Source organism: Oryx dammah, unplaced genomic scaffold (genome assembly GCF_014754425.2).
Source record: "Oryx dammah isolate SB20612 unplaced genomic scaffold, SCBI_Odam_1.1 HiC_scaffold_4, whole genome shotgun sequence".
Classification (NCBI taxonomy): Eukaryota; Metazoa; Chordata; class Mammalia; order Artiodactyla; family Bovidae; genus Oryx; species Oryx dammah.
This window is the reverse complement of record NW_024070188.1, coordinates 59,449,143-59,463,650: the sequence shown is the minus strand read 5'-3', so window position 1 is coordinate 59,463,650 and position 14,508 is coordinate 59,449,143. Positions and strand designations below refer to the sequence as shown.

Sequence of the window (14,508 nt, the reverse complement as noted above, 5' to 3'; positions counted from 1 at the left end):
TGGTACATAAAAACAACATGATTTGAAGAATGAATTTCAAATAGGTTTCTCATGATGATCTATGTTTCTGTTCTAAGGCTTTAGATTTTTAAGGAATAGTTTATGAATTGTGAAGTAGAATCATTGTAGATATTAATGATAGTAATAGTCTGATATCTTTTAAATCTTCTATAAATAAGGATAGAATAGAAAGCAATTTTAAGCATAAAATTCTATAAACAAATAATACCATAGTAACTTCTTCAGTGACCATATTTATTTAGTGTAGAAAGGGAAGTATTATTCATGATTCCTATCTTTTGCTCACATCTGTTTAATTTCTTCTCTGTAATTTTCTTGTGATCTTAAAAGAAAGCTTATTTTTATTCCTCTAGATGTTATTTATACCTTTTGTGAAGTAGTGATTATGAAACATGGAAAAATAAATAACAGAAGTAGTTAATATACCTGAAACATCTGGCCAAACCATCAGTTTCCTTTTTTTTTTTTTTTTAAATATTTATTTATTTGGTTGTGGGTCTTTGTTGGGATATGTGGGATCTTCCCTTGCAGTGGTCCCTCAGTTGATGCTGCTTAGGGGTTTAGTTGCTCCACAGCATGTGGGATCTTAGTCCCCAGAAAAGGAGTCAAACCCACGTGCCTCATGCTACAAGGCAGATTCGTAACCACTGGACCATGAGGGAAGTCCCAAACAGTTTTGTGTGTGTGTGTGTGTGTGTGAAAGAGAGGCAGAGACAGAAAAATAACTAATCTTGTTAAAAGCATTTAATAATTCCAACTCTGAAACAAATGAGTACTATCAAAATCATCTGATGGGATGACCATATGCTCTTAGAAAATTAGGCTCCAATGGTTACCTGGAGAAGGGCATGGCAACCCATTCAGTATTCTTGCCTGGAAAATTCCACAGACAGAGGAGCCTAGCAGGTTACAGTCCATGAGGTGGCAAAGAGTTGGACACAACTGAGCAACTAACACTTGTACTAATGGCTAATTGTGGAAGTTCTGATCTAGGAAATAAAAATAAAAATAAATTTACTCTTATTAACAAATCTAGAATAAACATTTCTCACTGAAATGTATAATTTAAGCCAACAACTGAATCCTTTAATTTCCATTTTAGGGTTTTAATCTGAGAAATAAAGATAAGTAGGAGAAATTATGTTAGGTCCAGCAAAGAGATTTATCCATCAAATATACCCAATATTTACTGAACACTGATTGTAAGCAAGGCATATGTTTGGAAGGAACAAAAGACAATTACACAAAATAATTCTGCTCTTCAGTGCCTCAAGTTACTAGAAAAATATAAACATGTACACTAATTCCTAAAATTCCTGCTCGGCTGAGGGAGCCATTGCTAGTGGTGATGAGATCAATGGGATTATTGGTCTCACAGTTGGGGCTGGGCTTTAAAACTTTAAGAAAAGCTGTAGGGAAATAGGGTTCCTGCCATAACTTCTGCAATTCTAAGAACAGCCAATTATAGAAATATAATGGGCACCTCCCAAAGTAGCAGATCAAGAAGTCAGGGCTTTTCAGACCCTGACATCTGGGATATTTGCCTACTTCTCATTACCAAGTTGTGCTGCCATTGAGTAAAATATAATATGTGCTTTAGGTGACCTTCTGAATGGCCCACAGAAATTGTGTAGTGTCAAGACAATGCCTTCCATACATTTACTCAATATTTTCAAATTATGTTAAGTAGATGTCAGATAGTATAATTAGCGCATCACAGTGATCTTTCGTGGAATTTTTGCTTGATGAACTGTTGCAGTGCCCAATTTTCATAGGGTTACAAAGAATATTGTAAATTATTAGCCTAAAGGAGAGTGGGAGGACTACAAAACAACAGAACCCAAATAATAAAGTCAGCCAGGAATGTTTTAAAAATAATGAAATGTACCCAAATCTACCAAGCACTAAGAAAAAGCAAACGGAGATATAGAAACCTCAGAAATAAAAATCCAGGTGCTTAGTATCGAATCTGTGGGTTCTGGCATTTTCGTGTCACGGTGTGAGATGAAGTTGTGTCCTATTCTCATGTGATAGAGGACACCACAAAGTTACTGGAAGAATCAGAGTCCTCAGCTTTGATCACAGACGTGGATAGCTCCAGTATGATACCCCCTTCCTGGGACATAGCTGGGGGCCAGTAGTGAGGGAGAATTCTTTCCGTGTGCAGAACTTAAGAGCAGTGCAGCTGGTTCCTCGTTTTGTTTGGAAGGAGACATGGGCCTTTAAGACCAATTGGTGCTCAAGAAAAACAGTCAACAACCTACAAGGCTTTGCATCCTCTTCTAAGGGAAAGGATTAGTAGGATCTGGGTTGTATGCAGGATAGTTGCATCATGTCAGGTAGAAACATGACCTTGTCACTGTCCTTTTTAGAGATTAAGTGAGATTTAAGGAGATGAATATGGGTCCAAGTTGACAAGGGCTGGGTTGTTGGTAGTTAATTTTATGTATCAATTTCACTGGGCCGTAGTTTCCAGGTATGTGGTCAAACACTTCTAGATGTTTCTATGAGACTATTTCTTGTGTGAGATTAACATTTAAATCAGTGATACTCTGCAGAAGAGATAGGTACTATCCGTGGCTCACAGATAGCCACAGATATCTTTAGTTGGGGGAGACATATAACAAGTGCTCAAAAAGTCAGCTAATAAAACTAATATGCAGATAACTGAAACAGGATGAGTGACACTGTGTAAGCGGTGTTGACTCTGAGTGACAAATGTCAAGAAGGATTCAGTCACGTGAGCATCCAGGGAGGAAAGCATTCCAGGTGAAGGACACAGCACAAGGTTCTCTGAGCCAGATACAAGCTTGGTCTGCAGGAACAGCTAGCCTAGACAGCATAAATCTGGAAGGGAAAGGGGAAGAAGGATCTAATCGGTAATAGCTAGGCGGAGGAGCAGCATAAATTGTTTGTGCTGCCTGGTCTTCAAGGAACTCAAAGCTCAGAGAGACACCTGAGAGTTAAATAAGACCCTTGAGGTTTAAATAACTAACAGCCCCAAATCCTTGACAATGGAGGGCAGGGAGAGGCATGCAAAGAATTAGTTGACTATGGAGCATTATTAAAATAAGTCACATGACGTGGGCCTTCAGAAGCTCCTTTTTAGATTAATCTTTTCCTGGATATCACAGAATTGTACAGTATGAGAGTTGCAAGGAAACTTCCTGCACATTCACTTGCAAAAGTAGATAATTGAAAGGGTTCAACATGCCCAAGCCTCTATTGTAATGGCATTAAGGCATAGCAGGGCCTTAGGAAAAGTAGAACTATATGTAAGCATACTTGTGCTTTTGGGAAAGTGCTGCTCAATTTAACAATTTAAATACAGACTTTGCCCTCCCTGAGTATAGCAACACTGCTCATCTTGGGCATCCTTGTTAGATACAGGACTTAGCACAGTGCCTGGCACAAAAGAGGCGCTCCATGAAGGCCTGAAAGATTAAAGAACAGGCCACCATCGGTTGGAGTTTATACCTCTCTCTGTAACTGAAGGGTAAGCTAAACAACTGGAAGATGTATCTTTTGTGCTGCTTGTCTTCTCTGAGCTGATTTGATTGATTCTCCCTTCTCAATGGACCCATATTTACATTCTATTATCTCCCATCCACCTTGAGTAAGCAAAAACTCCCTTGGTTTAGCTTGTGGCTTACTCTCTGTTTTTTCCATCTTAAAATTTAGCTTCTACTTCAAATACTTGGTAGTAAGAATTTATTCTGTTATCATGGCATTTAATTTTTTTATTGCCTACTCTGGAACATTGTGTACATGGAGACCAAGGGAGGATGAAGGACTTTGAAAAACAAAGAGGGTAACCTTGTCAAGCCTTTGAAGGAATTCCCATCCAGCTGCTCTGACCTTGACAGCGCAGATTAAGTGGCCCATACCAGGTGATGCTAGTGGTAAAGAGCCTGCCAATGCAGGAGACATAAGAGACTCAGGTTACATCCCTGGGTTGGGAAGATGCCCTGGAGGAGGGCATGGCAACCCACTCCAATATTCTTTCCTGGAGAATCCTATGTACAGAAGAGCCTGGCAGGCTACTGTCCATAGGGTCACAGAGTCAGATGTGACTAAAGTGACTTAGCATGTCACTATGCCTGCTAGATTATAACTATGCTTGTCTAAACTTTCATTCATCCATCTTCCAACTACATAAATTTCCCCACTCCCACTTCCAACACTTCTTTATATATGCTTATGTATGCAAATTTGTTCATTTTCAATGAGATAGGGTAGAAAAAAAGCAAGTATCCTTTTAAGGAGTGAGTGATAGTTGAGTGATCAATCACATTTTGGTTTGAATTAACTTTTCAAAACACATTGTAATGTTTTGCTACTTAAAAGGGATTTTCCTCTGTGGCTTTTAGATCTATTCACAATAGGACTCAATCTACCTCTGAAGGTAATTCAGCACCTGCCCCCTACCAGGTGAGATCATGTTTACTACTGTATCTCCTGCATCTAGCGCAATGTCTGATGCATAGTTCTAGAAGAATCTGTGGGTGAATGAATCAATGAGTTCCACCATGCCTAGAGCTGTATCAGATAGAAAAGTCCCTCTGCAGGCTAATAATCAGCACTCCTTCAAATGAACATGTTTTCTAAAACATTATTAATTCCATATTATTGGAGGGGGGGGTGCAGTGAAAGGAAGAGGGGAGAGGCAGCTAAGATATTTTTTATTTCACCTGAAAGTGCTGTTTTCACACTTCAGCAGTAGCACCAAGAGGGCCATATTCATTTGCTTGTGACTAAGGACCATATTTCCAAATTATGCAAAGATGCTGCACAGCACCGTAAAGTTTGGTGCGCACACTATGTCCTCTGCCTAGACTGACTTCTCTCTTTTGTACCTAGTTGGTCTTTCCAGTATCAACACAAATATCACTTCTTTGTGGAGACCTTCCTCAACAATTCTGAGTCCACTGCCCTCCCCAGTAGAAAATTTCTCTTTGTTCTATGGCAGAATTCTCAAACTCTTTTGTCTTAACAGTCATCGTGTCATATCATAATTTATGTGTGTGTCTCCCCACTTAGAATGAGTGCTTAGAAGTTAGATAACCGTATTACTCATATTTATGTTCCTTGATCTTAATATTGGGTTAGCCAAAAGTTCATTCGGATTTTTCCATAAGATGGTATGGAAAAACCTGAAGGAACTTTTTGGCCAAACCAGTATTTTTACTTGATACATGCTTGCTAAATGCTTGCAGGAATGAATAAATGGCAAGGAAGGAGGCAGTGGGAGAGGAAGGAAGGAAGGAAGGAAGAGATGAAGGATGTATCAGTTCAACATCTCCTGTGATGATTAACTGAGAGCAGGGCTTTACAGCAATTGGCATTGACAGGAAGGAGATAGGAGGCAATATTTCAGAGTTTGGGGGACCACAGGGTGTGCCACTGCGGTGGGTAGCAGGTGAAAGAGGCATAGAAGTCTACTTCAGTGACAAAGGAAGGCTACTGGAAGGAGATAAATCTGCCCTTCAAAGCAAGTATTGTTACTTCACAATTTTGCCTATCATCTGTTCAACTCAGAAGTAAAAGAACTTGCTTAATCCTTAATAAAGTACAAATGCTGTTAGAAGAAACAAAGTAAGGCCTGTAGACTAGACAGCTAGCTACATTATTTAACACAACTCTATTCCAAGGATCTTACAGTGCATAGTCTTGTTTATTCAAAACCACTAACGGGGAAAAATAAGCCCTGCATAAATAAAGCCTGTAGTTTTGTGGGTTTTAATAACTCAACACTATTATTCTAGATAATGTGTTCTCTTAGTTATCTGCTGTATCACATTCCTAACCCCTTTATGCATGTCAATTTTGGCAATTATGAACAGGGAAGGTAATAATCACTATAGAACCTGTGTTCTATAAATAGACTTTGATTTAACCACCATTGCTAGTACTCTTGCCTGGAAAATCCCATGGACAGAGGAGCCTGGTGCTGCAGTCCCTGGGGTCCCTGCAAGTTGGACACGACTGAGCAGCTTCGCTTTCACTTTCACTATCATCACTGGAGAAGGAAAAGGCAAGCTACTCCAGTACTCTTGTCTGGAGAATCCCAGGGACGGGGGAGCCTGATGGGCTGCTGTCTATGGGGTCGCACAGAGTCGGACACGACTGAAGTGACTTAGCAGCAGCAGCAGCAGCTAGTAATTCAGTTCAGTTCAGTCGCTCAGTCGTGTCCGACTCTCTGCGACCCCATGAACCACAGCACGCCAGGCTTCCCTGTCCATCACCAACTCCCAGAGTCCACCCAAACCCATGTCCATTGAGTTGGTGATGCCATCCAACCATTATTACTATTACTATTATTGCTAGTAACAGCTATCTTGAATAAGTTCGTCATCATCATTTTCTATTTGATGAATATGGTAAAAAAAGACATGCACTAGGCGACTACCTTCAACAAAAACTAATGCATTTTGTTGCTCTCTAGAGTAATAATTATGTTTTCTGGATGTACTTTCTTTGGTGATGTTCCAAGGAAAAGATTTTCTATACACTAACCAATAAACCAATAAATATGGGAACCTAAACTGTGCACAGGATTGTTCTAGAATTTATGACACTTTGAGCAATATGAAATAATTATATTGCTCTATTATCAATGGAAGATATTGTATCTAGGAATGAAGGATTGAAGACTAACACAGCCAATACATTAAAGAAGTAACTCAAGAGGGGAACTTAATTATTTTGCATATTTGTAAATTGCAGTGGTATTAAAATGGGGAAAAAAATGCCATATCTTTTTAAATCCCCAAGATTTGTATGTTTTCATATTTAGGCTTCTGAGAAGAAGATAAATCATTTTAGAAATCAATGTCTGTGTTCTGAAATTTGCTAGTGAAACCATGATTTTATTTTATGTTGACATTAGCACACTTTAACAGTAAAAAAAAAAAAGTTAAGTCCTGTTATGTTTCAAAATACTTTCTCTAATATGTTGAGAAATACCAAGAATTTGTTTTCTGGACCTTTAAATTAAATGGAAACAGTCATATCTCAGTAAAACTCTCAGGTTGCCATATTTGTAATTCATCAATCAGGAAAATTTTTACTTAATCACTAAGAAGAAAAGCTAAAATAATTTTCATATTAAGATACATATATATTGGGAAATGTTTTGTTTCAGTGCAAACGTTATGTCTTGGTGAATAATTCCCGTCTGGGGGTTTTGATTGCAGTTTTCCCAGTATGAGGAATAAATGAGACGACTGGCATGCAGGAGTGAGGAGGTGATGAGCGGATCTCATATCTAGCCGTCTATGTATTTTCTTTGCGTGAGGTGTAGAGGAAATTACCTGGAACTGATTAAGCCCCAGGAGAGAGGTGGCGGAAACGCGCCTTCGGGAGTTCTTCTCCCGGAGAACGCGAGCGCCCTCTAGACTGTATTTACCGACAGATTCTGGTGACGCAACTCCGGCCACTTCACCTTCACGGAGTGGGAGGGAAGGGGCCGGATTCCTCCCGGTGGGAGCACTATCTGTACCAAAGAAAGAGGCTGGCGACGGGAAGGAAGAACAGATCAAGCGTCGGAACAGTGGCCACAAGACAACCTAAAGCCTGTGCCGAGTTAGGCGCGCGTCTCACACAGTTGCCGCGACTACCTCCCCCCTACCCCATCCACCCGCCGTCGTGTGTCACCTTCCTGTTCGGAAGTCTTACTAGGTTGCTGGGACAGAACAGGGGGCGCCTGCTCCACCCATCAGGTATCCGGTTGGAAGAAAAGCCAGTCTCAACAACTTGATTCTCCCCGTTAAATGATAAGTTTAGCAGACCGTCTGTCTCCAAAGGCTGTACATTAGGGGAGGGGGAGGGGTGAGCACATCAGAGAAGGCCTTTCGGTTCCAACCACAAATCATATGGTTGTGCCTCTTCTCTATTCCACTTAGAGCCCTCTGACTTAAATTCCTCGTTCCTCCTGGAATGCGGGAAAGAGCGTCTTTGACAGAAAATGAACCCTGTGCGTGTGTTTTGAATTTTTTCTGCACTGATTTGTGATGATAATCAGTCAGGTTACATTTCTTGTGTGTCTTGCTGGGGGTGTAATAAACCCAGGACACTGATGACTGTAATTTTCTGGGTGATGTTGCAATGAAGGGAATAAAGTGGCCCAGTGGTGAACTTTGCAGCTTGTTCCCTTCCTGTATGGAAATTGCCTTTATATAAAGTGGGGTTCATAACAAAGCTGGGGCAGTTGCCTCTGAGTCATGCTCCCTTGTCATCCCAGCTTCCAGTCTTAAGGCACATAGCAGGGAGGCTACTCTAGCCATAACTAAGCTCTCCCTCCAGCCTCTAGAAAGGAATCCCCAACCTTCATATCCTAAGCAACCTGAAGAATGAAAGAGGAGGCTATAAAATCCCCTTTGAAAGGTTTGTCTGCTTTTATTACTATCATTTGGATGGAATGGGTAAAACAAAGATGTTGCAGAGGATTTGGGGTTACTTGGCATGGGGAGGGCACAGGAAGTGAGTCTCTGGAAGTTTCTCAATGTTTAAAAATCAAACTGGCAGAAACTTTGGTGCAGTTTGGTGTTTCTGGGCGTTCTTCAAAATTTTGACTTTCTCAAAAGGGGAAGGAACCTCGTGGGAGCAGGCCCCAGGCTAGACTTGTTGAGGTGAAGCATGGGCTATGGGGGCATGGGCGATCATAGAGGCATGTTATATGATGAATCCATGGAAGATGACGCAGAAATGGGCCAGTTTCTGCGATTTGGAGTTTCCTAAAAACCTTGCTTTGGGTTGGAAGTGTCCCTTTCAGGTAGTAGTTAAGTGCTTTTTAAAGAGTGGGTGCTGAGCAAAATCTCCCAGCCAGTCTCCAGGATGTGTTGTTCTCTTCTGCCAGTTTCGGGCTGTTGTAACTGAACAAACCAAAAAGCAGTTGAGGCTACAGATCACATTCGGGCAAATTGAGGTGGTTGTGGCTGCAAAACAAATTCCTACCCAAGACTAAAGAAAAACCCCTTCACAGGCTATTCTTGGTGTGACAGCTGATCTTTCGGAGTGTGTCAGATCCAGTAGGCAACTTTAAAATGGCAAGGCCGTTGGCAAGTAAGGGGTCATGGCAGGGCAGCCGCCGCAGACATCACTGACCAGCGCCAGGCGCTCGACTCTGCGAACTTTGTAGCTTTCAGTCCCCTCCCGGCTCCTGGCCCAGTCGCTATGCTCCTGGCTTCCTTGAGCTGGCGGTAGTCCTCGCACCGGCGGTCAGGCTGCAGCTCCCAGGCATCTCCGAGCGGCGGGGTTACTGAAAGGCACCGCACGGCGGTTCTGCAGCGCTCCTCTCCCTCCTTTGCTTTCTGGAGCGGAGGAGGCGCCCCGCTAATCTTTCGGGAGTCACAGTTACCAGGGACTCGAGAGAAAGAGCAAGGTTGTAAAACTCCAGGGTCTGCCCTGAATTAAACCGGAGGAGGGCTAGGGAAGACGAGTACAAAGACCATGGGGTGCGACCTAGCGGAGTTTTCAGTTCGGGGAGCGGGAGAGGGAACCTCGGGAGTCGATGGTGCCCGCGGTGCCGGCTCCGCACCAATCCCGGGTCACGCCAGCTCGGTCCCCTAAATTGCCACCTCCTCACGTGTTCTTAGCATGGCGGGGATTAAAAATGCAAGGGGAAAAATTACATGCGGAAAGGACAGAATGTTCCCAAAGATTACATTAGAAAAAAAAAAGTGAAATGCATATTTTTTCCCCTTAGTGCAGAGACGAATTTTATTTCCGCCCCCTCCCCTCCACATTCCTGACCTCTCTCCCTCCCCCTTCCCTCTTTCTTTCCTTCCTTCCTCCTCTTCCAAGTTCTGGGATTTTTCAGCCTTGCTTGGCTTGGGCCAAAAGCACAAAAAAGGCGTTTTCGGAAGCGGCTCGGCCGTGCACAAGGGCCATTTGTTTGTTTTGGGACGCGGGGCAGGAAATCTTGCCCGGCCTGAGTCACGGCGGCTCCTTCAAGGAAACGTCAGTGTTCTCCTGTCGCCCCAGCCCGCTGCGCGCCCGGCCGCCGCTGCCCATGGGGGAGATGCAGGGCGCGCTGACCAGGGCCCGGCTCGAGTCCCTGCTTCGGCCCCGCCACAAAAAGAGGGCCGAGGCGCAGAAAAGGAGCGAGTCCTTCCTGCTGACCGGACTGGGTAAGCGCCGCTGCCGCCACGCGGAGACTTGCCTTGCGCACTCTTCCACTAGTTAGTTGCTCGGATCGGGAAAAGGGGGCTGGGGTATCTGGGGCTGCACTGAGGATGGGACCGGGGAAGGAGGGCGGCGGGAGCCGGGGGACCACGCTGACTCCGAAGATAAGGGCGTGAGGGGCCGCCCTCCCCCGGCGCTGCCGCTCTGCGCCTGAGATAACTGTTGATGGTGCGCTGCACGCCCTGCGAGGGCTTGGGAGACTGCCTTGTGAATTACGGGAGAGGATCAGAGTCGGCGCTGGGGCAGGGGGTGAATCTGAACTGAGGGTTTGAGAAACCAGAGCGGGCACAGAGCCACCCCGATCGCCGCGCACCGGGCAGAAACCGCTCTGATTTCCTGATCTGCCGCGACTCTGATTTCCTCGCAAGGCGGAATAAATGAGAAAGGTGGAAAATTACCCCGGCTGCTCCCTCCCTCCCACCCCCTCCGCCTGCGGTTTTCCCAGTCTCCGGCCCGGGAGCCGAGGGAGGCGGATAACAGTCCCCGGCCGGGCCATCCCGGGGCGGTCCCCGAGCCCCTCAACCCCTGCTCCCGGCTGGCCCTCTCGTCGGGGGCGGAACCGCCGGCAGCCGACCGCTTTGCCGCCAGTCGAGCCGCGCGGCATCTGGGGGCGGGGCCGAGGGCGGGGCCGGACAGCGCTGCTTACTCGTTGTCGCGTGGGTCCCGCCCCCGCGGCGGCACAACGCTTATAAAGCAGGAGACGGGGACTGAGCGCAGTGTTGGCTGAGCCGGTCTCCCTTTTGTAACGACTCCCCGTGCTCACTTTCTGGCGATGACGGTGAAAACGGAGGCTGCTAGAGACACCCTCACTTACTCCAGAATGAGAGGCATGGTAGCAATTCTCATCGGTGAGTGTAGGGATGCGGCTGGACTTCTAGGTTATTTCTAGGTTACGCGGAGTGGAAGTTTTTGAATGCCCCGGATCAGATTAGTGTGTGTGGCGTTGGATGTTACAAAGCCGTTGTCTAAACGTTTCTCCTCTCTAATTCACAGCTTTTATGAAACAGAGAAGGATGGGCCTGAATGACTTTATTCAGAAGATTGCCAATAACTCCTATGCATGCAAACAGTAAGTTTCCGGGGGGAATTGGGGTAAATAAAAATAAGTAGTGAAGTTTCCATTTACCAGCAGTAAAGATGTACTTCCCGTTAATATATTGATCAGGAAGCCAAAGACTTCCCACGGGTGGGGATCCCTTTTCTCTTTAAATTCTAATTATTTAAGTCATTTAAATCATTAAAATTAATTTGCTGATTTGGCTTGCACTAGAGATGCAAGATAAAATTTTCATGTTTTCCCCATTCACCTCCTCTCTCCTTGAAGAACAACTCCCATCTCTGTGTTTAACTGGGTTTATTATTTTAGCTATTTTCTTTAACGGTAATTGATTCGGGTGTTTTTAGTTTAAACGCTGAATCCTCCGGAGTTGAGCCAGAAATTCACTGTTGGTGTTGTCTGCCCCCTTGTGGCGAGTTAGGATGTTCTAAATTGTTCTTTCCTCTCTGCAGCCCTGAAGTTCAGTCCATTTTGAAAATCTCCCCACCTCAGGAGCCTGAGCTTATGAATGCCAACCCTTCTCCTCCAGTAAGTGTTCTCTATTCGTGATACATCAATGGAGGAATCTTATTATGAGTCAGTTTCCCTACGTGGATGAATTAAAATAGCATTTTAGTTAGTATCAAGGCAGGAATGTCTTGTTAGTTCATAGCAGACAACTGACATAAGCACTTAAGTATGAATCAGTGGAGCATTTTGAAAGGCATATTTCATAAAAGTGTTACCTGCTTAAGAACAGCCCGATTGTGTACAGTTTCCATACTGTGTTTTGCAATATGCACATGTATGGACAAAAGGTATTTTGAAATGTGTCTATAGATGTGTGGGGACCTGCCCAGACATTTGCAGATATCCCATCTCTTACATTGCCTGTACTTTACTATCGCAATCTTCCTTTGAAGCAAGGAAAAGATTAAAGGAAAATCTTTTATTTTCCAGCCAAGTCCTTCTCAGCAAATCAACCTGGGCCCATCATCCAATCCTCATGCTAAACCATCTGACTTTCACTTCTTGAAAGTAATTGGAAAAGGCAGTTTTGGAAAGGTAATCTCACGTCTGAAGCTCTCATTGTTTATAGTCTTTCATACGCTAATTTTACATTCTCCCTGGATGTGAACAGGAAAATGATTTTTAATTTAAATTTCAGGTTCTCCTGGCAAGACACAAAGCAGAAGAAGCATTCTATGCAGTTAAAGTTTTACAAAAGAAGGCAATCCTGAAAAAGAAGGAGGTATGAGCTGGGCTTGGAGATAAGACATTCACTAAACATTACACTGGAATCTTGGCGCCAAGTTGAAATTTGCCACTAAATCTTCATTGTCCTTTTTCTAGGAAAAGCATATTATGTCGGAGCGGAATGTTCTCCTGAAGAACGTGAAACACCCTTTCCTGGTGGGCCTTCACTTCTCTTTCCAGACGGCCGACAAACTGTACTTCGTCCTAGACTATATTAACGGTGGAGAGGTGAGTTGAGGGGATGGGAACTGACCCCTGGGAGTCTGTGCATAGCCCACTTCATTTAATTTGAGAGGAAAGTTTGTAAAAGATAGTTAGGAGAAAAGTGAACAGAATTAGCGTTTCCCTTAGCCTGCCAGCATTCAGATAGTTAATAGACTATTTAGGGCTGCTTCCTGCCATTGTCCTCTTTAGTTATATATATGTCAAGACTGATTCAATGCATTGTCCTCTGGCTTGGCAACCCAGGCTAACTCTGTTCTGTCTTCTACAGTTGTTCTACCATCTCCAGAGGGAGCGATGCTTCCTGGAACCACGGGCTCGATTCTATGCTGCTGAAATAGCCAGTGCCTTGGGTTACCTACACTCTCTGAACATCGTTTATAGGTGAGTTGAAGAGCTCTTAAGGTGCCCTTCTGGTGTAAAGGAGACCATAGCCCAAGCTTTGACAGCACCTTAAAATAATTTGTGTTTAGGCATAACTTGTTCATCTAAAACCAGATCTCCAGCATGTGACTGGTCTTGACTCCCTTCCACTAGGCAACTAGCCAATACGGATTGTGCCTAATTCAGAATAGATTAACAGAACAAGGACTCCCTTTTAGATTTACTAACACAACTACAGTGAATATAAAGTGCTTCTAACACCCCTAGCAATGATCTTTACAGAGAATTACTCATGCAGTGAAATTAAATTATGTGACTACTTTTTTTTTTTTAAACAGAGACTTAAAACCAGAGAATATTTTGCTAGATTCACAAGGACACATTGTCCTTACTGACTTTGGACTCTGCAAGGAGAACATTGAACACAATGGCACGACGTCCACCTTCTGCGGCACGCCCGAGGTAGGCACACTCTTGATTTGGTGCCTGGTCTACCCACTCCTCCAGGAAGAGATCATTGCACTAGTGCCTTTAACTACTGAAAGAGTATTCTTAGAAGGGTTCTAGTCCAGTTCAGTGCAAGTAAAATGGATTTACTCTTGGAGGCCTGAGAAATTCCAAAGCCTCATGTTGCTTTAGTTAAAATGAGCTGTTGATAAGATCCATGATCAGAGAAGGTTTCTAAATTCTCAAGGTAGCTGAGGGGTACCCACTAGCTTTCTAATATCAGGACTATAAGTGGACAGTCAGCCTCAAAGGCATTGATTTTATCAGGAAATAGTCTAGAGAAATATATCCTCCAAGTAGACCCAGCGTGTCTCAGCCCTTTGAAGGCACACCCCTGGTCTTGGCAGTGCCTGGTTTCAGGGGCTCTGAACTCTCTTTTCCTGGTCTTTCAGTATCTGGCGCCTGAGGTGCTTCATAAGCAGCCCTATGATAGAACCGTGGACTGGTGGTGCCTGGGGGCCGTCTTATATGAGATGCTGTATGGCCTGGTGAGTAGCCCATTGAGAATCGGGGAATATTGCCCTGGGTTGATACATTTCTCCCCCTAGACTCATCTGGGCACACAAACCCCTTTGCAGACTTGATCATCATGTCTATTTATCAGTAAGCTTAACAAATGCTGACGTGACAAGCATATTGGTTAAATTATAGGTGTCTTAAGATAAACCCTTATCTAGTGGATTTTTCTTTTGTAAGTTCACGCTTTACTAGGTTTGACCACGCTTAACGTATGTGAGAGTGAAAAACATGGCTTATTAGCATCTACCCCTGCCTCCCATCAGGGTGGCAAAATATAGTCACTGAAAAAATCCAGGGCAAAGAAAACCTGTCAAGTGATAGACTTTGTCAAATCCAGCTTCATGCATTACAGTCTGAGTCTTTATTGGTAATGAGTG

General features: G+C 43.9%; 1 protein-coding gene across 4 annotated transcripts in view; it reads left to right on the top strand.

Annotated features, from left to right (window-relative positions):
• SGK1 (serum/glucocorticoid regulated kinase 1) overlaps positions 1–14,508 on the top strand; it is a 110,096-nt gene that overhangs the window by 93,596 nt on the left and 1,992 nt on the right. Inside the window, exons 1-9 of one of the 4 annotated variants that reach the window (XM_040239273.1) lie at positions 8,237–8,406; positions 11,200–11,275; positions 11,716–11,791; positions 12,203–12,307; positions 12,411–12,494; positions 12,596–12,727; positions 12,993–13,105; positions 13,444–13,567; positions 14,005–14,100. In XM_040239273.1, the coding sequence (XP_040095207.1) occupies positions 8,373–8,406; positions 11,200–11,275; positions 11,716–11,791; positions 12,203–12,307; positions 12,411–12,494; positions 12,596–12,727; positions 12,993–13,105; positions 13,444–13,567; positions 14,005–14,100 (840 nt within the window). In that variant the 5' untranslated portion in view covers positions 8,237–8,372. Of the gene's footprint in view, positions 1–8,236; positions 8,407–9,702; positions 10,152–10,899; positions 11,055–11,199; positions 11,276–11,715; positions 11,792–12,202; positions 12,308–12,410; positions 12,495–12,595; positions 12,728–12,992; positions 13,106–13,443; positions 13,568–14,004; positions 14,101–14,508 lie in introns of those variants that run through there. The other 3 variants (XM_040239271.1, XM_040239272.1, XM_040239270.1) reach the window with 3 other exon arrangements.